Below are 27,490 nucleotides of genomic sequence, written 5' to 3'. Positions count from 1 at the left end.
CCCGCCCCGCTCTCTTTGCTCTCCACAGCCCAAGGCCAGCTAAAGAAACCGGAAATCCACAGTAAGGTGGGCCGGGGCGGGCCTTTGCTGCGTTTGCACTGCGCGTGCGCGCGCCTCCTTTTGCGTCACTCGACCGCGCCCAGGCTCTCCTCGGCTACTTACAGCTCTAGGTCCCGGCGGCGGTCGCGGGTCATCCGGGGCAGGCTCCCCTCGGCGCTCCCCCATGGAGGAGGCGGCGCGCACGGCTGCAGCCCTGGATGCTCTCACCTCCTACTGGACAGCGTCTAAGGCACTGGCCGCGCGAGCTCAAGAAGGGGCGGCCCGTGCGGCCTGTGTGGGCGTGTGAGCGGAGGTGACCAGGGCCAGGTAGTGGAGGGGACCATGGGCGGCCTCCAGTTGGGGTGAGGTCGCCAGTTTTTAATTTTTTCTTTCAAGCAAGGGCGAAGGGGCTGTGGTCGAATCTGCTGGTCTTGGGTTGGCAGGGGCCCTTCAGGGGCGCCTTTCTCTTCCCTGGGAACACGTGTGTTGTGAAATGGAAGGGCTTTTCCTCTTATCCTGCCTCAAGGAATCCCACTGCGAATTGGGTTGCTATTAAATTCTATGGAAATCTGGCTTGACCCTGTCGGGGCACCAGTTCATTCAGCTCATTCACATAGTTTTCGTTTTGTTGTGAGTTTTAGATTGTTTCAGCTGCTGCGGAGATATTAACTGACCGTTGAACAAGTTTTAGAAGTCAGCCGTTGAACATGACTTTTAATTTCCTAACTTTTATAAAGTCATTTAATCCCTCCTTCCTTTTCATAAAAACTCTACATACGTTTAGTTTTGTTTTTGTGTCTCTTTAATTTGTTCACTAGGTTTTTCAATTCGTTTAATACAGGACTACGTTTTCTGTTTTTAGAAATTCTCTATAAACCATATACCTAGGTAGTACTTTTTTTTTTTTTTTTAGTAGTAAAAGTAAGATGGGAGAGTAGAGATCTTTGTGTCATTGCAGTAAGCTATCTGTTGAAGCACTATGTTGTTTATGCTTGGTTGAGTAGGTTTCATGTTGGTAAGTAAAAAGAGTATGGAGGCTAGTAGCCAAATTTTTGAAACTGTTTGGTAACTGTTCAGTCCTTTTGCTTACTTATGTATTTTCTTCTTTCCAGGCCGGAGCTACTCTACCAGGGTTTAAAACTTTAAATGAGAATAAAGAGTATTATTTACAAGGAAATGAGAGTGAATAAGTCATCTCTGACCTCTTCCAGCCTTTTTTTTCATAAGAGAGACCATATTAAACTTACATGTAAGTTAAAATTTTAATTTATAACTGATGTTGCTAAATTTGGATTGGAGATTTAGGTTCTGCAGTATTTATAAGTACCGTTTTTAAAAATAATTAGCGGGAAGCCAGGTTGCTTAGTCGGTTAAGTTGGCTGACTTTGCTCAGGTAGTGATCTCACTGTTGGAGAGTTTGAGCCCTGCATCGGGCTCTGTGCTGACAGCTCAGAACCTGGAGCCTGCTTCAGATTCTGTCTCTTGCTCTCTCTGCTCTTCCCCTGCTCACTCTCACTCTCTTAAAAATAAACATTAAAGAAAACTTTTTAAAAATAATTAGCAAAGTAAGAGATTGGAAAAAGTTAAATCAGTGGAAACCAAACAGAAGTAAAGATTAAGAACTCTAATATTAGTTTTCATTCAGTGTGGGCAGCCCATATAGAAGTAGAGTCTAGTAGACACTTAGGTTCCATTTCAGACTGTATAACTTTCTGTGTGGTCCTCTGCATGTGATTTAACCCCTTGGGGGTTTGGTTTCTTTAGTTGTAAGGTGGGGATAAAGATACCTTCTTCTCATTGTATGTATTAGAAATAATGTGTATCAGTTACCTGGAACAGTGCTTCATAGGTGTTCAGTAAGTAGTAGCTATTACTATTTAGAGGGAAATGATAAAAAAGAATTACACTTGTTTTCAGGATATTTCTTTTATATAAAAATACCCTGCTGTGGTATCCTGCCTACCCTTGTTCACTCAGTGTCAGCCACAGTGGCCTTTCTTTTCCTGGAAAGCTGCATAACAGTTCATACCTCCATGCCTTTGCATTTTTTCTCAGCTTTGTTCTTTTCCTGTCTCTTTCAGGGCTTTACTCAGTGTTATCTTCTCCACTGGTCCTCTTAACCAAACTAGTTCAAATAGAATCCCCTCAACCCAACTCCTTAATGCCCTTAACCATAGTATTTACCACCTTCCAATATAATATTATTATTTATTTATTTTTTTTTTTAATTGTCTTGCCCTACCTCCAACACAAGGTAAATTCCATGAGGGCAGGGTTTTGGTCTGTTTTATTCACTGCTATATTCCCATTCCTGGAACATAGTATATATTCATGTCAGTGTTTGTTGGTTGAGTAAATGAGATAAGCACTTGTCCACAAGAAGCCACCATGAAGGGGATGTAAGTCGTATACATAAGTAACCATAATATAGGCTAGAAAAGTGTCCAAAGAGAAGTGTAGGTTTAAAGGCCAAGGAATTCAGAAAAGATTGATTTCTCTGGTTTGTGGAATTCAAGCAGGGCTTCATTGTGGAGGTGCATTTTGAGTTTGCACCTTAAAAGACGAAAGGGAAGGGGCGCCTGGGTGGCTCAGTAGGTTAAGCGTCCAACCTCGGCTCAGGTCATGATCTCACAGTTTGTGAGTTCAAGCTCTGCGTCAGGCTCTGTGCTGACAGCTCAGAGCCTGGAGCCTGCTTCAGATTCTGTGTCTCCCTCTCTGCCCCTCCCCTGCTCATGCTCTCTCGCTCTCTCAAAAATAAAATAAACATTAAAAATAATTTTTTTTTTTAAGATGAAGGGAGAATATAAACAAAGGTATGGAGGAGGAGAAGGAGTAGGTAAGAATGACAGCAGTATATTGACCTCTGGTGTATCATAGGGTATGTGAATTATAGTATAGGGAAATAAGATTTAAAAGTTAGGTTGGGAACGAATGGTGAAAGGTGTTAGAGGATTACAAAATTTGAACTTCTTTTTGTAAACATTGGGTAGCCATTCTAAGGTTTTAAGCAGGAGAATGAGATAGCACAGATGTGTTTTATAGAGCAGTGTGATAGCATCATTGTTGAAGCTGAATGAGGATTGGGAGAGCCATGGAGATATGAGGCTGTATTTCACAAAGGTATACTCCATATGGTACTCTTGGCCCTTGTATCCAGTTTGGGTAATGAGGATGGTGAAGCCATGGTCAGAATACAAGGAGGAGCAGATTGGGCGGATGATGATTTACACTGACAGCCTGGTTGGAGCTGTTACTTCCTTGTGTTCCACCTCTGGGTCTAAATGGAGACTCCAGTGGGAAAGGCAAAAGGCTGGATTCTAGCACTGGTTCTGCTACCTACCCACTTCTTGAGAAGTTGCTTGACATCTCTTCATGGGGCCTGTTTTCTCTTCATGGGGCCCTCACCACATACCTTTCAAGGTTTTGTGAAAAATGTCAAAAATGCTGTGACAAGTTTAAAGCTGTAAATGTACTTCTGTTGGTATATTTTTAAAAAGTATATGACTTTGGTAATTGCGTTGCCTACTGTTAGTCATTTTGCAAAGCAAATCTTAGTATCAGCTTATCTTATAGATGGTAGAATACTAGTCCCATCTTTTCCTGTTACATGTTCTCCATATTTTAGAAGAAGGTGGACCAATTTCAAAACTTTATTTTCTTTAAGATATATTTATTTCATTTTTAACATAACTTGTATTTAATGAAAGTTAATGTTATAAATATTCGTAAAAGTAAAATCACCTTTGAAAATTAAACTTCAGAAAGAACAATTTGGAAATTCTAAGAGCCTTTAAAAGTGTGCTTAAAATTAAAATGGGTCACTTCAGATCATTTTACTCAGCTGTGGAATCCTTGAGGTCAGGGACTTGTGATCAAATCATCTTTATAACCCCAACATCTGGCATATTAGAGCTGCTCCGCATATGTTTACTGAACAGATGACCACACTATAAATAATATAACAGCTAGAGGAGAGGAGAATGGGATGGGACCTTCTACCTGTTCCCTGTCAGAGGTAGGATGGGCACATTATCACCTGAAGCTTGTCATCTCTGATTTGAGAACATAGTTGAAGTGAAACATACTAAGTTTTCTTGTTTAGCTGTCTTTAAACCTGGCCCTACTTCATAGTATACTCAAGAATAAAACAATCCATTTCAGGGGCACCTGGGTGACTTAGTCAGTTAAGCGTCTGACCTCGGCTCAGGTCATGATCTCGCGGGTTCGTGAATTCGAGCTCCACGCCAGGCTCTGCATTGAGCATGGAGCCTGCTTAAGGTGTACTGTCTCTCTCTCTCCCCCTCTCCGCCTCTCCCCCTCTCCCTCTCTCTCTCTCTCTCTTTCTCTTTGTCCCTCTCACCTGCTTGTGAGTGTGCCTGCAGTCTCTCTCTAAAATAAAAAAATTAAAAAATGAGCTTTATGTAAGTGAAGTCTGAATTTGGATTTGTGAAGCTATTGGATTGGAACTGTAGCTAAACCTGACTTGTTTATGGGTATCATCTATGTAGGTAACAAAGTTATATTTTATAGATTTCAGAATATTCAAACTATAAATCAGCTTGTTCAGACTTTTAAAAGGGAGGTTTGTGGACCAAAGAACTTTAGGTAGTCACTTCCTCAGTAGAATTTGAATGATAATTAAGAACAGTGCTTCATGATGATAATGGTTAAAGGAGCTGATTTTAAGTTAGGGGGTGCTTTGATGACTATTAGGTGATCCTTGTTCATTGGAATGCAGAGTGGGCTGAAGTGTGTTTGGTAGCTAGGTTTCTTTACTCCCATCTTCCCAGACTTTTTACTGTTACCTTTGCATTTTCACTTACATATAACACTATCACTTCCCAGCATACTTTGACAACTTTTTACAGTTCATAAGTTTATACACTGTAAAAACAGTTGTTACATTTTAGGAAGCTGATCTAAATGATACAGCTTTATTTTTAGGGCCAATTATAATTATTCCATTCATCTATATTCACTGAGAAAACCGATATTAAGACATATTTTGAAGCTGTAGGAGCCCAGCATCTGGCAGTCTAGTGAGGAAGACTGGGTCATAAACATGGTTAAGTGAGTCATTTAGAGTGTGCTGGGAATACCATTAAGCACACTTTTTTTGTTGTCATAATCTTTTTATAGTCTCTCTCTATATATATTTTAATGTTTATTTTCGAGAGAGACAGAGCATGAGCTAGGGAGAGACAGAGAGAGAGGGAGACAGAATCTGAAGCGGGCTCCAGGTTCTGAGCTGTCAGCACAGAGCCCAGCGTGGGGCTCAGACTCATGAACTGCGAGATCATGACCTGAGCCAAAGATGACGCTTAACCCACTGAGCCACCGAGGCGCCCTTACAGTCTATAGAAGTAATTCTTTCTGCTAACCATTTTATTCCCAAATTTTCTGCCTCCCCCCTCCCTGCATATGTTTATGTCTCTGTACATAACTGATGGTCACAGTCCAGAATTATTCCAAAGGCAAGCTGAAGTTAAGTTGAAGTTTGGGGCTACCACATAAAGAGACCAATAGTTTATTTGAAATTTGGAAATCAATAACTTTACAGATTCTTTAGCTTCTTTCTTTTCTTATGTGTCTCTGTTAAGGTGGCGACTCAACCAAGGTCATGCACCCAGCTAGAGGCAGGACTGAATCTTCCAAATTCCCTGCCTTGGACCTTTCTCAATGCATTTTCTTCCCTTAGGAGTGGCATTCAGAGGACTAGGGATACTTCTCCAAATCCTTATGAGAAAGATCAGTTCTGGAAAGGTTTCAATTAGACAGCTAATCTCATCCATATTGTATGTGACTGATACTTATAAAACTCGGAGCACCTCCCTGACTTGAGTGTCTTATGTTCTTTCCATGTTTCAATATTATCTTATCCTAGGTTGTGGGGTGACTTTGCTTTTGGGACTTGTTAGTTGTTTCTCTCCTGACGTCTCTGCAGCTCTTGAGCACTGCAACATGTGTTTTAAAAAACCTTAATATGGAAACATCCAAACGTACATAGTACATAGAGTAGAATAATACAATGAACCCCTGTCTGCCTGCCACCCATCTTTACCACTGATCCCCATTTCTGCAGACAAGTTTTGGTTTTTCAAAAATCTGATGGGAATTTTATATTTATCTGTAGTACGTCTGTTTAGGTGTGTAAGTTAGTTATCCCAGTGGCATGTAGCATTTATTTATGATCGTACTCATGGTTCATTAAGTCAGCAGGGATGACTCTGTGTTTGGCTGTGCACAGGGTGATGGCAGGGTGCAAAGGGGCAAGCAGAAATATAAAGGTCCTCTTTAGGTCTAGACTTGGAACTGGCACTCCTGTCACTTACACCTTCCCCCCATTGGCCAGCATAAGCCACGGAGCCAAGCCCCAAATCAATGGGTTGGGAAGGACTGTTCTTATGAAGGGTTCTGGGAACCATAATGTGACTCAACAGGCAAATCTAAACACTGGCCCCTTTGGCCCCTTTTTACCATTATTACAGAACATTATCACCCTTTATTTAACTGTCTTTTGTTTGTCTCCCATGGAAGACTAAAATTTAGCTATCACCATCTTATTAATAGAGCTTAGCATAATGCTTAATGCTTATGTTTGGTAAATACTGTTTGAGTGAATGGATAAAGCAATTGAGGGGTTAGGTCGTTAGAGTTATGATGCTTTTGCTAAAAGCCAGAATCTCATAACCTGAACAATGGAAAAAGTTGGCTAGTGGGCAAGGGTTAATGAGTGAGGATCCTGACTGAATTGTAGATTAGTTCTGGAACTCAGTAGTTAATTTGTGGGACAGAAAATCTCAAGACCTACCAGAAAGTTGGGCTGGCAGTAAGTTATAACTAATCATAAACCTTCTTGCTGAGTAATATCTTTCCCTCTACTTTCTGCACTTTGCTTTAGTTCATTTGTTAGCAGAGTTCATGAGTGACATTTGAAATGTCTTTGATAAGCCTCTGCTCTCTGTCTGGTCTTAGGGTTTGAGCCCTCTAGGTCCATGGCCCTCATGTTCTCCAAAAAGTCCATCAGTATCACACTTGCACTATGGCAAACATCTGTCTGTTAGAATGATCATCCTCCGCTAACAAAATAATGTGGAAGCTGTTTTCTTTCTACACACCCCCAAATAGGCTAAATAACAAATAAATAACCATCTGTTTATATCTACATAGATTTCAAAGAAGAAAGTGTATGGGTGAGAAAATTTTGAGTTTCTCTGTGTAGATTATTTAAAAAGGACATGTTGTGAAACTGGTAAATGTATTTATGAACTAAATTTGTATATTTTTATGATTTATTTTCATTCTGTAGAATATTTTTTCTTAACAGCAAAGTTTTGTTACTTTGGACTGTCAACTAAGACTGGAACCATTATTTAAATATGAAACTAGAGTTTATAAAATTAATTTAAATTTTTAAATTTAGTGTATTGTTTTTCTTTTTTTTTTTTCTTACTGCTTCAACAGTATTTATTTGACCTACAGATATTCCTCTACCATATTTTGCATAGATAGTACCATGCACATGGTATACAATCTCTGGCTGTCTTGCCTGTTCAGATGAGGTCTGGTTTTTTTGTTTTTTTATTTTTTAAAATTTACATCCAAACTAGTTAGCATATACTGCAACAGTGATTTCAGGAGTAGAGTCCTTAGTGCCCCTTAGCCATTTAGCCCATCCCCCCTTCCACAACCCCTCCAGTAACCCTCAGTTTGTTCTCTATATTTATGAGTCTCTTCTGTTTTGTCCCCCCCCCCCCGTTTTCATATTATTTTTGTTTTCCTTCCCTTATGTTCATCTGTTTTGTCTCTTAAAGTCCTCAAATGAGTGAAGTCATACGATTTTTGTCTTTCTCTAATTTCACTTAGCATAATACCCTCCAGTTCTATCCACATAGTTGCAAATGGCAAGATTTCATTCTTTTTGATTGCCAAGTAATACTCCATTGTGTGTGTGTGTGTGTGTGTGTGTGTGTGTGTGTGTGTGTGTGTATACACATACATGTGGTAGATAAATATATATATGTATACACCACATCTTTATCCATTCATCCATTGATGGACATTTGGGCTCTTTCCATACTTTAGCTATTGTTGATAGTGCTGCTATAAACATTGGGGTGCATGTGTCCCTTCAAGGCAGCACACCTGTATCTCATGGATAAATGCCTAGTAGTGCAATTGCTGGGTTGTAGGGTAATTCTGTTTTTAGTTTTTTGAGGAACCTCCATACTGTTTTCCAGAGTGGCTGCACCAGCTTGCATTCCCATAATTTTTTTCAGTTTTGTTGAGTTATCCCTGACATATAACATTATATTAGCTTAAGGTATACAACATAATGATTACATATATGTATATGTTATAAAATGATCACAATAAATTCAGTTAACATTTATCACTTCACACAATTATAAATTTTTTCTTGTGATGAGAACTTTTAAGATCTTAGTTACTTTCAAATGTACAACACAGTATTTTTAACTGTAGTCACCATGCTGTACATTATACCCCCAGACTTCTTTATGTTATACCCATATCTGTCACTCCTCTATCCCTGGCTCTGGTAGCCACCAGTCTGTTCCCTGATTCCATGAGTTTGATTTTTTAGTATGGCTTTATATCATGATCCTATCTTTTGCCATAACTGGAAGAGAGATAATTACATTAGTGATAAATTATAAATAGTAAATATATTATCAATAGTAGTAATGAAAATATTCCTTTATGAGAAGAGAAATGGAGTAAATTTTTGAGTTGCATTTGGACTATCACTATCATTCTCTGAAAATCTTGTCTTGTTTTGCATTGTTTAGATTTGAAGACTGCATAACCCTGCCTCTAGCACCAGCGGTTTCTCTGTTTTGTAATCAGTGTGATTTAAAGAACTTCAGTAACAAACGAAATGATCCAGGGGCGTGGAAAATATGACTTTTACATTGGTTTGGGATTGGCTATGAGCTCCAGCATTTTCATTGGCGGGAGTTTCATTTTGAAAAAAAAAGGTCTTCTGCGCCTTGCCAGAAAAGGCTCCATGAGAGCAGGTAGGCTATGCCCTATGTGACTGTGAAATGATATCTGTGTATGCTTGTTTACTCAGGTTCTTGATGGTAGATGACCACATCTTAATTCCTAGTTAGTATATTTGAAACTTTGAACTATGCAAGCCTTGTAAATGTTTATAGAGAATCAAACATCAGTTACTTTGTAATGAGAAAAATAAAAGTGAGACAATGTCACTAATAAGCTAGCTGTTCACTCCTATAGTTACTTTCAAAGTGGAAATAAGGACCAGTGCCCTATTAGCATCCAGTCTTATCTTAAAATTTTGATATTTCTGCAGAGAAGGAAATAAGGGTTTATGAATAGAATCAGAATCTGAAGGCAAGATCTTGGGGGATACTCGTTATGATTGAACCCCCACTCTGACTTTGGCGCATTCACAACAGCATTATGTTGCATCCTGGCCGTGTTTCATCACTCAGTCTCTGCTTTAGTTCTAGGTCTGGTTCTGACCTCACAGGAAGACCTGCTTTGGTAGTAAACAAAACAAAACAAAACACCTTCTCCCTCTTTCCTGTGCCATCTTTATGGCCAGAGCTAGTCAAACCATCTTAAAATAGTAGCCTCTATTAGAGGTTAGTGGGCAAAGGAGAGAGTATTGGCATATACTGCGTGAACAAGTATATTCCTCATTCTTGTCCTAAGACAGGTACTTGCATTGTCCATGATGGATATGTTTATCAAAGAGTTCATTTGCATTGGCTTTTTCTTTTGGACAATGGCTTAAGTACCAGTTGCTTCCTGGTTTTATTATTTTTATTGGGAAGAAAGTCAAGTAGAAAAGGAGGGTGAATATCCTAGCAGCCCCAGACTGTGATTAATGCTTAACTTTTTATGTATGGTCAATATAAGACCCCTTTCTCCAAGGTAACTGCCTCATAAATGGGGCTAACCCACACCTATATGGCTTATCCACTTTCAGACTAATTCATTTGAAGCTGGACTACTACTTACTGGTTCATTTTCTTTACTTGGTTTATTGAAGCTGAGTTCACGAAACAAAAGAATGAAGTATGGACTGAATATAAGGATTAATTTAATTACTTCACTCAAGGAATGAGGTTTGTAGTATAGTGCAAACCTAAAAATTGTAACATTTTCATTATCCTCATCCTCTTTTCTAAGAAAATTATAAAAATATTATCTAAGAAATCATGATGGAACCTTTATTCAAAGTAATAATCATCAACAAATAAGATGTTTTAAAATCTGTCATAGCTAATAGTTGTCATAAATTTATAAGAGTCTGATAATCTTCCCAAAAAGTGAAATATTTTTTCATTCACAGGTCAAGGTGGCCATGCATATCTTAAAGAATGGTTGTGGTGGGCTGGATTGCTATCAAGTATGTATAGAGAACATTTCAAGAAAATATAATTGTATATTAAAATATTTGTATATACTAGTACAGCTTCATATTACTAGCACATTTTAAAACTAATTAAATTCTTCATTTTTATTTTAAAAATTTTTTAGTGTTTTTTGGGGGTTTTTTTGAGACAGAGAGTGAGTGGGGGAGGGGCAGAGAGAGACGGAGACACAGAATCTGAAGCAGACTCCAGATTCCAAGCTGTCAGCACAGAGCCCAATGCGGGGCTCGAACTCACAAACCACAAGATCGTGACCTGAGCCAAAGTTGAATGCTTAACTGACCGAGCCACCCAGGCACCCCTTAAATTCTTGTTTTTTAATGAACAGTACTCAAAATATGTAAAACTTAAGCCAGTAAAAGTCATTTAGCAAGCAGTTTAATAGTTTAATTTGAATGAGAAGACTTTCTTTTACCTGTCTGATTAAAACATGTTTAATATACCTGTGTTTTTTTAAATTCTCAGTTTAAGAAGATAAATTTGATAGTAAAAGATCATAGAGGGGCACATGGGTGGCTCAGTTGGCTAAGCATCTGACTCTTGTTTCAGCTCAGGTTGTAATCTCATAGTTGGTGGGATTGTTGACTCTGCTCCAACAGTGTGGAGCCTGCTTGGAATTCTCTCTGCCCCACTCCTCCTTGCGCACTCTTTCTCTCTCTCAAAATAAATAAATAAACTTAAAAAAAAAAAAAAGATTGTAGAAAACATCCCATTTTTAATTCCTCCCCCTTCATTGACTTTCATTCCAAATTGGAAAACAGGTATCCATTTGATAAGAGTGTCCATGCTTATTTTGATGATTACCTTTAAAAAAGTGCATAGAGGGGCGCTAAAAAGTACATAAAAAATGATATTTAATTCACTGAGCCTTCAAAGTATTCAGGATTAAATTATGTAAATGTTCTTATAAGTTTAAGAGCAGTTGAAATAACAAAGAGACTGATTTGACTATTCATTCAACAAATACTGATTGTTTTTTGTATGCCAGGTGTTGTAGGCGCTGGAGATAAACTGTTGAAACAAACAGAAAAATCCTTATGCACATAAGACTTAACATTCTAGATGGAAGACAAATAATAATAAACAAGATAAAGAAATTAAAATGTGTGTGTTAGTGACAAATGCTAACATTTGCTAGGAGTAAGATAGGGAAGGGATGTGAAGGATAGATGGATAAAAGATATAAAGGAAATGAGGGGGCTAGCCATATGGATATTTGGGGGAGGAATGTTTTAAGCAGGAGGAAACAGTAAATATTAAGGCTATGAGGTGAAGCAAATCTGACCTTTTGAAGTGTGATAGCTCAGAATGATTTTTGCCCCCTGGTATTTACACTTTTGTATAATCCTCTCACACTGAATTAGTGCTGGCCCAGTGTGGTGATAGGATGCAAAAGAAGTTGTAATGTGTGGCTTCTGAGGCCAAGTCACCAAAAGCCTGTGGCTTTGCCTTGATTGCTTGGGTTGCTTACTGAGGGAAATTCAGCCTTCAGATGACTGCAGCCCCAGCTTATATCTTTGACTATAAACTTCTTGAAAAACCCTGAGTGAGAAGTACCTGTTGATCCCTTTCTGAAGTCTTGACCAATAGAAGTTATGAGAAACCATGAGATCTTGACTATTAGAAAATATGGCTTGTCTTTTAAACTGCCACATTTTGGAGTGCTTTATTAATGCAGCACTGGATTATTAAAGCCTCAGGTAACATTAAAGAGGCAAGAACAGCAAGAGAGTGAATGTGGGGGAAGTAGCAGGGGATAAGTTCAGGGAAGTAATGAGGGTGGGTCTTGTACATCACAGAAATGACTCTTACTTTAATGTGTGGGAAGTCACTGGAGACTTTTGAGCAAAGGGGTGACATGATATGCTTTAGATTTTTTTTTTTTTAATTTTTTTTTTTTTTTGAACGTTTATTTATTTTTGGGACAGAGAGAGACAGAGTATGAACGGGGGAGGGGCAGAGAGAGAGAGAGACACAGAATCGGAAACAGGCTCCAGGCTCTGAGCCATCAGCCCAGAGCCCGACGCGGGGCTCGAACTCACGGACCGCGAGATCGTGACCTGGCTGAAGTCGGGCGCTTAACCGACTGCGCCACCCAGGCGCCCCGATATGCTTTAGATTTTAATAAGGTCTCTCAGGCTGCTGTGTTGAGGAATAGACCACATAGGGGAAGAAGCAAGAAAACCGGGTGGGAGGTTATTGAAATAATCAGGTAAGAGGTGGTGATGGCATGGACCCAAGGGAGTTGCAGTGAGCGTGTTAAGAAGTGGTAAAATACTGGATTTTGTTTTGAAGATGAACTGATAAGATTTGCTGAAAACAAGTTAAAAGGTTGGATAGAATATAAACTCTTAAAAACATGAAAGATCCAACATGTAATGAATTACCTAGCCAAGATCAGAGAAAGGCATAAAGCTCAGAATGATAAGCTGAAGACACTTCTGCTCTAGATGTAATTGCAGACTTCAGAGCAGGTAGGTAGGAGAGAGAGTGAACTTTTGAATTGAGCTAATAAGGGTCAGAGTCAGGTGCTGCTAAGAATGGAAACCAGGACAAGATTATTGTATTGGAATTATAAAAACAAATAAAAATTAACTACATGTCTTTTACAAGATGTACTTGTAAAACAAGGATATAGAATGGCTGAAAGAGAAAGATGGAAAAACACCTGAAGAAAGTTGAGATTGAAGAGTATGCTAGGTAAAATATAATTCAAAGCATAAAGATAAAAGGTTCAACTTCTCAGGAAGCTTTAACAGTTCTAACTTTATTTAATAATATAGCCTTGAAATATTAAAAGCAGAAGTTGACACAGGAACAGGGGAAATAGACAAATCCAACACCATATGGTGAAATATTAATATAACACTCTCATAGGGTAAGCAGAGTAAAATTGTTAAGTCTATAGAACATTTGAAGAGCAAATTTAACAAACTTTTTGGACATGTCATTGATCTACATTGTTTTCAAGGGCATATGGAAAGAATATTTATACAAATGGACTATTTGCTAGACCATAAAGCCAGTCTTAAAGTTTTCAAAGGATTTAATGGAGTGTTTTCATAGATCATTATAATTACCTTAGAAATCAGTAACAAAAAGAATACATAAAAATCCCTATGTGTGGAAGTTTAGAAATACACTTATGTACTCCATGGTTTAAAGAAGTCAGAATGAAAATAGAAAATATGTTCAAATTAGAAAATAGTATGTTGGTGCCCAATGCAAAATATCATAACTTGTGGACTATTACTGAAGTTATTAAAATTTACAGTTTTAAATAAATATAATTAAAAATAAGAAAGGTGAGGCATCTAGTTCAAGAAAAAAAGAAGAAAATGTAGAAGGAAGTAAAGAGAAGAGCTAAAATTAAATAGAAAACAAAAGGTATTAAAACCAACATTTGGGTTTATGATCTAAATGAAATTGATAAACCTTTTGTTGAAACTGATGGAGAAATAGAGAAGGCAGAATAGCTGGTAATGTAACTAGAGTTTTGTAGATACCAACAGGATGTTTGAACAGTTTTATCTCAGTAAATATAAGAACTTGGATAAAATAGGCAGATTTCTACTAACTTAGTACAGTTGGGTCTATAGTTTTAAAACCTTTGCATACATTAAGCCCTGGGCCCAGATGGTTTCATTGGCAAGTTCTGTGGTCATTTTTATTTATTTATATATTTATTTATTTAAAATTTTTTCATGTTTATTTTTGAGAGAGACAGAGTGCAAGCAGGGGAGGGGCAGAGAGAGGAAGACACAGAATCTGAAGCAGGCTCCAGGCTCTGAGCTGTCTGCACAGAGCCCGATGTGGGGCTTGAACTCAGGGACTGCAAGATTATGACCTGAGCGGAAGTCAGATGCTTAACCAACTGAGTCACCCAGGTGCCCCTATTTTTAAAAGAAATAATTGCAATGGAGTAATTTCCTAATAGTAGAAAAAACGGTATACATTCCCCTACTCTTCTTAAAAATCTAGTATAATCCTAATACCAAAACTTGACTCTGTATAAGAAAGGAAAAATAGTCTAGTCTCATTTGTGAACATATATACAAAAATCCTAAATAAATTATGAACAAACTAGATTTATTTTAGGGGGGTAAAGTTGGCATAACTTTGGAAAACCAATCACTGTAATTAATGATGTTAATAAATTCAGAAAAAGCATCATTTCAGTTTACCGAATTTTTATTCAGCAACTATTCATAACTAAAAAACCATTTCAAATAAGTCATTTCAAGACCAGTGAAACCAGAACAATCAAAATAAGCACCAAAATGAAATATTGAAGGCTTTCTTTTTGAAACTGGAAACAAACAAATGACTTCTCGTTACTCCTTCAATATCCTGAAAGAATTTCATAATAAATGCAGTAAGGTAAAGGGGTGGAAATAGAAAGAAATATATAAACTTATTATTTACTGATTGTATGATTGTGGGTATAAAAATTCCAAATTATATACAGATAAATTATAAAATTAAGATTTAGCAAAGTGGTGTTGGGTTACAAAGTCAACATACAAAACTTAGCTGTGTTTCTGTATTATCAGCAACAATTAGAAAATGAAATGTTAAAATGGTGTCATTTGCATATAATTCTTAAAAACAAGAATTATTTAATTCTAAATCTAACAAAAGATGAGAAAGATACTGATGGAAAAAATGAAATCTTATTGAGAAAAAGACAAATACAAGGATATATTATTTTCATGGATTGAAGGATTCCTTATTGGAAAGTCAACATTCCTCTCCATAGTGACAGGTTAAGTGCTATTCCTTTTAAAACCTATGTGCTTATGTGCTACATGGTAAGTTGATTTAAAAATTTGAGGGGCGCCTGGGTGGCTCAGTCGGTTAAGCGTCTGACTTCAGCTCAGGTCATGATCTCACAGTCTGTGAGTTCAAGCCCCGCGTGGGGCTCAGTGCTGACAGCTCAGAGCCTGGAGCCTGTTTCAGATTCTGTGTCTCACTCTCTCTCTGACCCTCCCCCGTTCATGCTCTCTCTCTGTCTCAAAAATAAATAAACGTTAGAAAAAAAAATTTTTTTTTTTAATTTGAATGGTAATACAGAAGTCCAAGTAAAGTAGAAATACTCTTTTTTTTTAATGTTTATTTTTGCGAGACAGAATGTGAGCGGGGGAGGGGCAGAGAGAGAGGGAGAGACAGAATCTAAAGCGGGCTCCAGGCTCTGAGCTGTCAGCACAGAGCCGGGTGCAGGGATCAAACTTAGGAACTATGAGATGATGACCTGAGCCGAAGGCTGTTTAACCAACTGAGCTACCCAGGTGCCCCTAAAGCAAAGATATTCTTAAGAAAAGGTGAAAGGATTTACTCTACTAGGTATTAAGATTTATTATGAAGCTACACTGAGTATGGTACTGTGCCAAAATACACAATAGACCAATAGAAAAGAATGGCGAACCCTAAAACCCAAAAACAGTATATTTATTGCAAAGATGATATTGAAATAGAGAAATGTGCTTTTCAGTATATATTATTGTAACAATCCATATGGAAAAAAATAAGATTTGATTTCTACCTCCATACATAAAAACTTTAGGTGGTTTATAAACTTAAATGTGAAAGAGAACACTAAAGAATTTGAAGGATAAAGAATTTAAAGAAAGATCTCCCATATAAGAGATGGGTGAAATAGGTGAAGGGTATTCAGAGTACACTTAAGGGGTGCCTGGGTGGTTCAGTCCGTTGAGCGTCCTGGTCTTGATTTCGGCTCAGGTCATGGTCCTGGAGTTGTGGGATCAAGCTCTGTGGCTCTCTTTTCTCTCCCTCTGCCCCTCTCCCCCACTCTTGTGCTCTTTCTAAAAAATAAAAAAATTTTTTTAAGGTACACTTAAAGATGAGCAGTGAATAATGTATAGAATTGTCAAATTAGTATATTGAACACCTGAAACTAACAACACTGTATGTTAACTATACTGGAATTAAAATTAAAAAATAACATTTCTCAAGCAAGTTGTAGGAATCACTATCAAGAGTTTAAAAGAATGACAAGGCAAATTACAGAATGTGGCAAAAAAATGGTTTTAATATTTTGCTGATTTAACTCAAAATATTACTAAATATTAAGTTGATATCTCATGGATATCAAATTGTCAACACTGTGGGAAAAAGGGTTGATATAAAACAATACAAGAGTATTCCAAACAATAGCTTATCAATATTTGTTCCTTTGATGGGACTTTCTCATGTAACTTTGATTCGTGAAATGATTTCATTTACAAAGCTATCCTTTGATATTGCCTCAGCTTTTAGCTGTTGTAACTTTATTGTGATGTTTTCTTCTGGCACTTGCTTTACCTTGGATAAAAACTCTTAATTTTTTCACATTCCTCTTTTTCCAGATAGCACCTCTTTGCCACTAGTTCCATTTCATAATGTCCTTGTGACTTTCCAATATTCTGAAACTCCTCCAGTTCCAGGGCTTTTTTTTAGCACACTCTATTACATGCCTAGGGAAATTTTTATTTTTATTTTTTTTCTGGTTGTTGTTTAGTTAACCTAGAGCAGTTTTAGGTTTAAAGCAGTATTGAGGAGAAGGGACAGAGATTTCCCATATGCTCCCAGCCCATACACATTTATAGCCTCTCCCATTATCAGTACCCCTCATCAGAGTGGTGCACTTTCTACGGTTGATGAACCTACACTGACACATAACAATCACCCGAAGTCCATAATTTACATTAGGGTTCACTCTTGATGTACATTCTGTGAGTTTGGAGAAACGTATAATGACATACATCAACTGTTACGGTGTCATGCAGCGTAGTTTCAATTGCCCTAAAAATCAGTGAGTCTTGGGGGAGAGGGGGGTTGCAAATACATATACATTAAAAAATAAAATAAGGAGCACTTGGCTGGCTCAGTTGGTTAAGCATCTGACTCTTGATTTTGGCTCAGGTCATTATCTCACAGTTCCCCCCGTTGAGCTCTGTGTTGACAGCACAGAGCCTGCTTGGGAGTGTGTCTGTCTGTCTGTCTGTCTCTCTCAAAATAAATAAATAAACTTAAAAAGAAATATCAGTGAGTCTGTTTTAAACCTTCTATTTTCCTCTTCCAACTCCACTGGCTTCCACACTCTCAAATAGTGGTAGGCCTTCTACTTCAGAGAGATCATAAAAGCCATTAAGAACTCCCTCCATTTCCCACACCAAATCTGAAATCTTACCTTCTTTCTCATCCCTTTTTCTCGTTACAAAGAAAAACGTCCTCCTCCTGCTTAGGCTAGCCCCTCCATCTGTGTTCTGGATTCACTCCCCTCCACCTTGTCAAAGACTCTCCTGCCTAGGGCAATTTTTAACCCACAGAAGATTTACATCCAAAATCTATAAAAACTTACCTCAAATCAGTAAGAGAAAACAAATAGATTTACTGGCAGACAGGAAAAAAAAGTTGACCAGCTTCTCCATTAAAAGATTTCCTTTGTCCAACACATGAAAAGGGGAAATGCAAATTGGAAGAATAATAAAATAATCCCATTCCCCATTAACAGATTAGCAAACTTCTAAATCTGACAGTACCACCAAGTGGGACAAAGGGAGCTCTGTTACTCTACTAAGTGAAATTTGGTATAACCATTTTGGAAAACAGTAGCCATGAGTGATCTTTTTCTATAAGATCACATCCTTCCCTTGCATAAGATTCCCCAGTGGCCTTTCAATTTAGATGAAATCCTTGTCAGGACTCACAAAGGACTTGTGCCATATGGCCCTGGCTACCTCTGACTCCTGGGCTACTCTCCCCTTGCTCATTCTATTGGAGCTGTCCTGCCTTCCTTGCTGTTCAGACATGCCAGACATTGCCTTGAGTCAGAGGGTTTTTTTGCTGTACTCCCTGACTGGGACATTCTCCCCCCCGGATAGCTGCAGGTAAATATTTCACTTCAGACCAGACTGTCTAAAAGTTTCCTATCATAGTGCCCATGTTTGGCACCACGATCCTGCCCTCAGCAGCACTCCATTCCTTTCTGTCACTTTGTTTTTCTACACTGCGTGGCTAATCACTTGACCTTTATTTTGCCTGTTTTCCCTCACAAAATGTAAATTTTAGGAGAACAGTATCTTTGTTTTGCTCACTGCTGCATTTCCTGATCCTACAACAGCATCTGGAACATTGTAGGTACCTAAGGATGTCCTTCGAATATAAGAGTTGGGTTTTAAAAAAAGAAAAAGCTAGTGAAAAAGACTTGGGAGAAGTGCTTTTACACCAGTTTTAGCTGCTTTTAATTGATTTGTGTTTGTTGTCATAGGATATAGGTATCTATTAAAATTTTATTTTAAAAAATCTGTAAGCATAAATTAGGTCTCTTCCAGTTAAAATTACAGATTTGTTTCTAATTAGTTGGAACTTTAGTGTTGATAATTTACAGAAGAACCTTTATGAATAGCTGGGAGAAAATAAATTGCTAAATACAATTGAAATCGTACATAATATATATACATATATAATATATATTATATATATAGTACATAATATATAAATAGTACATTATTATATGTGTGTGTGTGTGTGTGTGTGTGTATGAGTGTATGACCCTTCAACAACATGGGAGTTAGTGGCACCAACCCCCTGTGCAGTTGACAGTTTACAAATAACTTTTGACTCCCTAAAAACTTTACTATTAGTGTGCTATTGACCAGAAGTCTTAACCAACAACATAGTTAATTAGCATATATTTTGTATATGATATGTATCATACGTTGTATTCTTAATAAACTAGAGAAAATATTAAGATCATACAGAATACATCTACAGTGGTTAAAATGTACATGTAAGTGGACAAAGTTTAAACTCCTGTTCAGTTCATGGGTCAACTCTAAATGAAAATAAAATGCAGGCATTTCCATTTTGAGTGATTTGTTCCTGAGTTTCTTTTGTTATCTATCTCCCAAGTGGGAGCAGGTGAGGTGGTCAACTTTGCTGCATATGCCTTTGCACCAGCCACCCTAGTGACTCCGTTAGGAGCTCTCAGCGTCCTAGTAAGGTAAGGACACTACATTTCATATGTAGAAACAGCAGTCGGTATTTTAGTCCATGAAGTATTCAGTACCATCTAATTATACATGCTCAGAATAATTTATATTTAAACAATCTTGAGAACTTTTTTTAAGCTGTGTATTAATTTGCTTTTAAAGGGTTATCTTTTGTGCATAGGCATGCTGTCGATTTGGGAGAGAAAATGCATCTATGCTTTTCTTGCTTGTATTCAGAGCCAATGATAGTTCTACTTTTATTACAATTTTTTAAAATTTCAAGTTGGACTTGTTGGAACATTTATCATTTGAGACATGTACACTTTGATAGATGATGGTTGATGATAAATCAGTTTTTATACCTACTACAGAAAATCAGTGATTTGGTGCAAGATTATGTGCCTCTGAAGCCTGATTCGGGGTACTCATTTGGAGCAGTCCAAGATTTGTCCTTTTTGTTATCTTAATGCTTAGCCCCAGTAGCTAATTAGCTTAGCCCCTAATAGTTGAAGTTGGATTTGGGCTACTATTCTCAAAGTTGATTAATAAGTTTTCTTTTAATTTTTCTCCCCCAAGATAGTCTGTATATATATATAAATTGATATTATATGCAAATTACATAATTTTTCAAGATACTATGTAATATATAATGATATATTATGGTACATTGTCTTTTACCCTGAATTTTCTGTATATTATACCATTATATTTATAGGTTTACATTATATATATTTTTAGATTTGGATTAAACTGGCTATAATGTATTAAAATTTGATAACTTAGGGGTACCTGGGTGGCTCAGTGGGTTAAGCATCCGACTTTGGCTCAGGTCTTGATCTCACAGCTCATGGATTTGAGCCCCGTGTTGGGCTCTGCTGACAGCTCAGAACCTGGAGCCTGCTTCGGATTCTGTGTCTCCCTCACTCTCTGCCCCTTCCCCATTCATGCTCTGTCTCTTTATCAAATAAACATCAAAAAAAATTTTAAACTTGATGATTTAATTAATAGACAAATTATTACATGAACACATAGGAAGTATGCATCAACCAGTATGGATAAATAAAGTTGAGCCAATTTTAAGTATAAAATTTGGGTTTGGACTTATATTCTTAGGCTATAAATGCTATAAAATGCTATAAAAATGCTATAAATTTGTGCCACAGCTCCATTTATTGTAAGTTTCATATTTTCTACAGTAGAAATACGGTAACTATGCTGGTTTAGTGTATGATGAAACCAGTGTTTCTCTGGAAACTTTCATTTTAGCTTTGTCTGAAAGCCAGAATCTTTACAAGTTCACAGTGTTTTAGTTTTTTAATAACTTAAAATTCTGAGTTGTGTTGATATTTAAATATGAGAAAAGTGTGATTATTTTAATGTTCCACACTCCTCTCCACCATTTTAGTGCCATTCTTTCTTCATACTTTCTAAATGAAAGACTTAATCTTCATGGGAAAATTGGATGGTTGCTAAGTATTCTAGGATCTACAGTTATGGTCATTCATGCTCCAAAAGAAGAGGAGATCGAGACTCTAAATGAAATGTCTCACAAGCTAGGAGATCCAGGTAAGAAATAATAAAAGCTGTATCAGTCTTACTAGTTTGCTTTTTTATTTAGTTTTTATTTTAACTAAAATTTTATGTGCATGTAAAGACACAAATTGTTCTACATAGCTTATTATGAAAAATAGTGGTCATTTTCCTCCACTATCAGCCCCTAAACCCTTGTTTATTTTGTTCTTTTAACTCTTTGTCTATAAATAACGTGCTCATATTGCTGCTAGTCTCTTTGGCTTTAGGCATCATCTGTTATATCTACTACCTGTTGAATGTACTTAGTTCCGTGTTAAGTGATTTATTTATAATCACTACATAACTTTTATTCCCAGTTTAGACATATGATATGTTGTGATTTCTTCTCCTTTACTAATAAGGATATTGTTTGATAACTTTTCTGTGAATATACCAGTCCATCTTGAAGCTTTTCTCCGGTGGTCTTAATTCTCCCCTCAGAAATTTCAAACACATTAGGTATTCTGCAGTTTCATCTCTTCTGGAAATCTCTGCCAGAGACTCTTTTGGCCTTAGTCTAGACTGGTATCTTGAGGGTGCTAGCACATTTGTCATTCTAGATTTTCCTTCATCAGCATTGTAGAGGATCCCCTCCACTTTCTATTTTTTCTTGGCTCTGAATCCTGGTTTTACTCCTTCATTTTGGTTGGAGCCACTGTTGTAGGAGAGAAGAAAGGCACAGAAGAGATGAGACTTTTTGAGACTTTGTATATATAAAAATGCCTTTAATCTATGTGACCTCATTGTCTTCTCACTTCCAGTGTTGCTGCTAAGAAATCAAACACAGTTGATTCTTTATCTTTAATATGTGACCCATCTTTTATCTTTAGAAACCTTCAGGATGTCGTCTTTGCTCTTGTCATCTGAAATTTTCCACTGATGTACCTAGCTGTGGGCCAGTTTTATCCATTGTCCCAGATACTTGATGGATTTTTTTAAATCTGGAAATGTGTATCTCACTCTAGGAAATCAGTTTGTCCTTTAATTTTCTTTGTTTTCTCTTTGTGAAATTCTTATTCTTCTGTTGATTGGACTTCCTTGATTGTACCATGACTTTTCTTATATATATTTTCCCTGTTTTTACCATTTTTCCTTTTAGCTCTGTGTCCGGGGAGATATCCTCAGTTTTGTCTTACAGTTCTTTGACTTTTTATTTCTGCTATTTCATGTTTAATTTCCAAGAGCTTGCTTTTATTCTTTGGTGTGTGTGTGTGCCAAAAAAACACAACACAAAATTCACCCTCTCAACATTTCACATATATGTATGGTCAACTACATGCATGGTGGTAAGCAGCAAGTCCTCAGAGAGTCCTGGTTATTTTAAAGTTTTTCTGCAAACTTCAACGTCAAGATTATTTGTGGGCTCCATTTTTTCTTTTGTTTTCAGTCATTTAGTTTTGTCTTTTGGCAGTTCCAGTTAAATGCTGGACATACAATATTAAAAAGTGTACAGGCTCTAAATGATGTTTTATTCCTTCAGAGAGAACCTAAATTTCTTCTGTCGGGCAGATACAAGTACAGATTACTTTTAACTTAAAGTGTTGCTTCTATCTTTTTAGGGGCTGGTGTCTTTCCATTTTGCTTATATTCTTGATCAAAGTCCTTTTCTCTCAGCTGATAGCCTGGGATGTTTACTTGGACCTTCCACCTTGGTGAACTTTGAATGGCAGTGTCTGTGTTAGCATTCCAAGATTGCAGGCCTCTTCACTCAGCTCTCTTGCTTTTTCACCAGGCTGTCCACTTGGCTTCTCTAACCTAGGCACGTGCAGCTTCTGTGCCTACAAATGCCTTAAGGGGAGTTGCACTTAGAAATTTGGGCTCACTTGTCTTCAGTTCCTTCCTTTCTGGAATCTTGGTCCATTGTGTCCTAGCTGCTTAGGCAGCCCAAAATTCCAAGGTTTATTTTTGCCTAGTCTACTGAAACTTCCACATGCCTCAAGTCACCACTTTCTGCTGGCCTTTATGCCCATCCTTACTCCCTACTCTAGAACTGGCAGTCATTGCAAAGGAGAAAGCAGAGAGATGAGTGTGGACCTTACCTTTTTCTCCCAATTTTGCCCCTTCAAGTTCTGGTTGCTTCTCTGGTATTTCACCATTGTTTTTTTCTGTTTGTTTTGGTGCCTCTCCTGGTGATCCTTGGCTGCCTTCTGAATGTCGGGCTTGTCAAATCCCCAGCAAAGTCTCCTCCTTGGCTGCCTGAGTCCTGGGAGTTGAGTGGGACAGGGGGAGTCAATGGCATAGACATTTACCTTACCCTAAAGTTCTGTGTTAGTGTGGTACCTTCATACTCAACTGGCCCAGAGTCCTCCAGTTCACTGTGGAAGGAAGAACAGTCACTCAGATGTTCAGAACTGAGCAGGGATTCTGGGATCATAATTTAATAGACTTTCAGCCAGGCCTCCTGTTTCTCAGTCTCCCCTTAACCCCACTTCCAGAGATACATTGTATCTTTGGAAAGTTCTGTGCTGCAAACTGAGTTACATTCTAGTCTTTGATCACTGCTGATGTGGGATTCAGCTTTCATGGATATGCTTTATCAGTTATGAGTTATCTTCTGCTTTTTGGCTTCCATAATGTTACTGTCATCTCCTTTACCTGTTCTTGTTTTTGTACATTTGCTTCTTTAAGAATCCTATTACTATTTATTTATTAGCAGAGTTTAAGGAGTGACTGCTCAATTTCCTCATCTTAAAATGCAGATGATAGTATTGATATTATTGGGTAGTTGTGAGGATTAAATGAATTAATCAGTGCAAATTTCTGAGAAAAGTGCCTGGCCCATGGTGCTACACAGTTGTTTGCTAAGTTCAGTTCTCCATATTCAATGAGATCCCTGACAATACTTTTCAGATTCTCTTATTGATTTGCTGTTTACCCCAGTGTTTGTCTCTAAATACTGTCTCTAAATATTTAAAAAATTTACTCCTTTTAGGATGAACTTTATAACTGCTGTTCTTTTCAGCATCTATAAATTGTTGAGTGTTCAAGATCATCTCATAATTTCTCTCCACTAGTTTCTGATTATTTCCATTCTTGGAATTAGAGCATTCCAGTGGGTAGGAAGTAGTAAGATCTTCTAGAATAGGTGGCTGTGAATCATTCTGATGTTTCCTATGGTCTAATTATCATGGGGCCTGAGATACTATGTTAAAAATGTTAGTGGTATAACAATTTGTGAATATGAAGCACGTTATGGTGCTTCCAGTGTATACATTTAACTAAATTTTTATGTGTGTGCTTTTGCTAGGGTAGCAAAAGAAATCTAATACTTATTTTAGGGACACACCTTTTCTCCTTTGTATTGAGTTTTGGATTCTCAGGGGTTTCTTTTAATACTTACACCATTACTAAAATAAGCCTTTTCGGGGCGCCTGGGTGGCGCAGTCGGTTAAGCGTCCGACTTCAGCCAGGTCACGATCTCGCGGTCCGTGAGTTCGAGCCCCGCGTCGGGCTCTGGGCTGATGGCTCAGAGCCTGGAGCCTGTTTCCGATTCTGTGTCTCCCTCTCTCTCTGCCCCTCCCCCGTTCATGCTCTGTCTCTCTCTGTCCCAAAAATAAATAAAACGTTGAAAAAAAAAATTAAAAAAAAAAAAAATAAAATAAAATAAAATAAGCCTTTTCTTGCCTCCTCCAGGTTTTGTGGTCTTTGCAACACTTGTGGTCATTGTGTCATTGATCTTAATTTTCGTGGTGGGACCTCGCCATGGACGGACAAACATTCTTGTGTACATAACAATCTGCTCTGTAATTGGAGCATTTTCAGTCTCCTGTGTTAAGGGCCTGGGCATTGCTATCAAAGAGCTGTTTGCTGGAAAGCCTGTGCTGCGACATCCCCTGGCCTGGATTCTGCTGCTGAGCCTTATAGTCTGTGTAAGCACACAGATTAATTACCTGAACAGGGCTCTGGATATATTCAACACTTCCATTGTGACTCCAATATATTATGTATTCTTTACAGCATCAGTTTTAACTTGTTCAGCTATTCTTTTTAAGGAGTGGCAAGATATGCCTGTTGATGATGTCATTGGTACTTTGAGTGGCTTCTTTACAATCATTGTGGGAATATTCTTGTTGCATGCCTTTAAAGATGTCAGCTTTACTCTAGCAAGTCTCCCTGTGTCTTTTCGACAAGATGAAAAAGCAATGAATGGCAATCTGTCTAACATGTATGAAGTTCTTAGTAATAATGAAGAAAACTTAACCTGTGGAATTGAACAACACAGTGGTGAAAATGTCTCCCGAAGAAATGGAAATCTCACAGCTTTTTAAGAAAAATGTAATTAAAAGGTTAATCTATAATTGTGTTATAAAGTTAATTTGAGTATCAGAATGTGTCTGAAAAAACATTGTTCTCAAAAAATGTTCTCTAGAGACAATCTTTTTTAAAGTTTCACTGATTTGGACCAAGAAATTACTTTTCTTATATTTACATGATGGTAGCTCACTAAAATGACCTCAGTACATGGCCAATTTCTATTAACATTGTATTATTATAGAGGTATTTTAAATTTTCCTTCACCAAAATCTAAATGCACTGACAGTTTTAAGTCTATAAAAATGCTGTATTTTTTCATTGGTGATGAAAATCTGAAATGTATATTTGTCATCCCCACTCCATCAATCCCTGACCATCTGAAGGCTTTTTGATTTAAAAAGGAACAAAATTTTCCTAATACATTATCCTGTGATTTACCTTACCTGTAAAAATGACTCCTGTTTGATGACTTAATTTTAAAATGTTAAAAGAGAAACCTAAGTTACTAAATGAAGAAAAACTAATTTACAAAAAAAAAAAAAAAAAGAGGGTAGGAAGTTGCCTGAGGCAATGTTTCTCACACTGTGACTTACCACCACACATTTGATGGTCTTCCTATTCCTTGATGGCACCATGCTAAACCAGCGCATCCTGTGTCTGTCAGACTACAGCCTGACCAGTTTCATTCTTCACTTACTCTAATCTCTTGATACCTGGAACCTTGATTACCATTTTACATCAGCTCTTGTACTTTTCAGTATATTTTCATAATGAGTTATATTGTCATTTAGATCTAACAACTCTGGGAAATAAAGTCAAAAGACTAATTTCTTAAATTTAGTTCATGTTATAATAAAAAGAAAAATTAAAACAGTTCTCATCTAAGTCTGAATGCTTAGAACACACAAGATGTTTGTAAAATATGGTTTCTTTGTACCAGATATTTTACTTAAGAGTTTGTGTAGACCACTATATATTTTGACCTTTTAAAAACATCCATGAAAAAGTGTTTATGGAAAATTTCAAATGTATGCAAAAAGGTAGAATATTATATAATGAACTCCCATCCAGCTTCAAAACAGATCATCATAGCAATTGGCCGTATAAAAGTGACAGTTGACACTATCCACTGGGTAATAGGAAGAACACAGGCTTGTTCCCACTCTGCTGCTCCTACCCCAGGTCACACAGCTTGACCTCCACTAACCAGTCACCACAGGTGCCTCACTGTCCTTGCCTGGAGGTCGCCAGAGCCTCACTATGGTAATGGCACCAATCCCACACAGCTCTGCATTGGCTTTATCAGGACCGAGTTAGTCTCCCAAATTTCATGAAATAAATTTCCTTTTCGTCACCATTTTCTTATTAATCCTGTAAAGAGCCTTTGTAGACATTTTTTTTCCTAACTGCCTCTCCCATGTAATCTTAGTATCACAGATACACTATGAGAAATAGGCTCACCGACCCAATCGAAGGAGGGACATGGAGACTTGGAGCATCTGAAGCAAGGCTTTAATCGACGTCCTTTCAAGAGCAAGTGTCTGACCGAAAGGCACACTGAGGGCACTTACAGCAGACGATTTATGAAAATAAATTGCCTAAGGAGTTGCAGACACTTTCAGTCCCTCCTCCCTTTGTTCTTTGGCACATGCAGCCTGCGAAACAGAGAGGGGAAGAACCAAGAAGTGAAGCGTCTAAAGGTTTGGGACTCCATTGTGGTGGGTGGAGGGGGTGTGGGTTGTAAATATCCAATAGGTTGTACCTGCAACTATACATAAATAAAGCACAGCTCTTGTTATTTCTGAAGATGAATCCTCTCCCTTCTCACAATCCCTCTTCTAAGTTGATTCCATTTTCATTTATATTTCCTTTATGTTTGAAGTCACAAACATACTCAGCAAGTGTTGGCTCTCCTCACAGGTTTATCTTCCAATAATAACAGGTTATTTTAGCCATAAGGCACAGAAATTTGTAAGATTCCGGTCAGCCCCCCTATCTTTCCTCCTGTTCCTTCCAACTTACTGGCTTGATAGTTCTAGGAGCTGGATTGTCCAATTCCTGAGGGAAACCTGAAGTGGAGTAGGTAGTGTCTGTTACATTCTTAAAAGGAACCTTACGCCTGAGGAGGTTTGCTGTGGTCAGATGCTCCCAGCATTGTTCCAAAGTATGTTTTCCCCTACCCAGGCACCTTGGGTCCTAACCTTT

General features: G+C 37.7%; 1 protein-coding gene across 4 annotated transcripts; it reads left to right on the top strand.

Annotated features, from left to right (window-relative positions):
- Nucleotides 1-161: 161 nt before the first annotated feature.
- On the top strand, nt 162-26,161 carry NIPA2 (NIPA magnesium transporter 2). 4 transcript variants are annotated; one of them, XM_047086620.1, is made up of 7 exons: nt 162-352; nt 1,152-1,288; nt 8,850-9,077; nt 10,385-10,441; nt 19,380-19,470; nt 20,865-21,025; nt 24,665-26,161. In XM_047086620.1, the coding sequence occupies exons 3-7, from the start codon at nt 8,939-8,941 to the stop codon at nt 25,297-25,299; spliced, it is 1,083 nt and encodes a 360-aa protein (XP_046942576.1). In that variant the 5' UTR covers nt 162-352; nt 1,152-1,288; nt 8,850-8,938; the 3' UTR covers nt 25,300-26,161. The 4 variants fall into 4 exon arrangements, with proteins under 4 accessions (XP_046942576.1, XP_046942574.1, XP_046942575.1 ...); XM_047086618.1 differs by having other exon boundaries at nt 162-366; XM_047086619.1 differs by having other exon boundaries at nt 162-401.
- The last annotated feature ends 1,329 nt before the right edge of the window (nt 26,162-27,490 follow it).

Source organism: Lynx rufus, unplaced genomic scaffold, assembly GCF_022079265.1.
Source record: "Lynx rufus isolate CCGP_SWC_20201006 ecotype Redwood Valley unplaced genomic scaffold, mLynRuf1.p SCAF_21, whole genome shotgun sequence".
NCBI lineage: Eukaryota > Metazoa > Chordata > Mammalia > Carnivora > Felidae > Lynx > Lynx rufus.
This window is presented reverse-complemented; position numbering and strand designations above follow the sequence as displayed.

Bases quoted from the DNA above. Each gene is read 5' to 3' on its own strand.
- NIPA2 (XM_047086620.1), top strand. From the start codon at position 8,939: ATGATCCAGGGGCGTGGAAAATATGACTTTTACATTGGTTTGGGATTG. The intron at 10,442-19,379 runs GTATGTATAGAG...CTATCTCCCAAG, and splicing joins GTGGGCTGGATTGCTATCAA to TGGGAGCAGGTGAGGTGGTC. The intron at 21,026-24,664 runs GTAAGAAATAAT...TGCCTCCTCCAG, and splicing joins TCACAAGCTAGGAGATCCAG to GTTTTGTGGTCTTTGCAACA.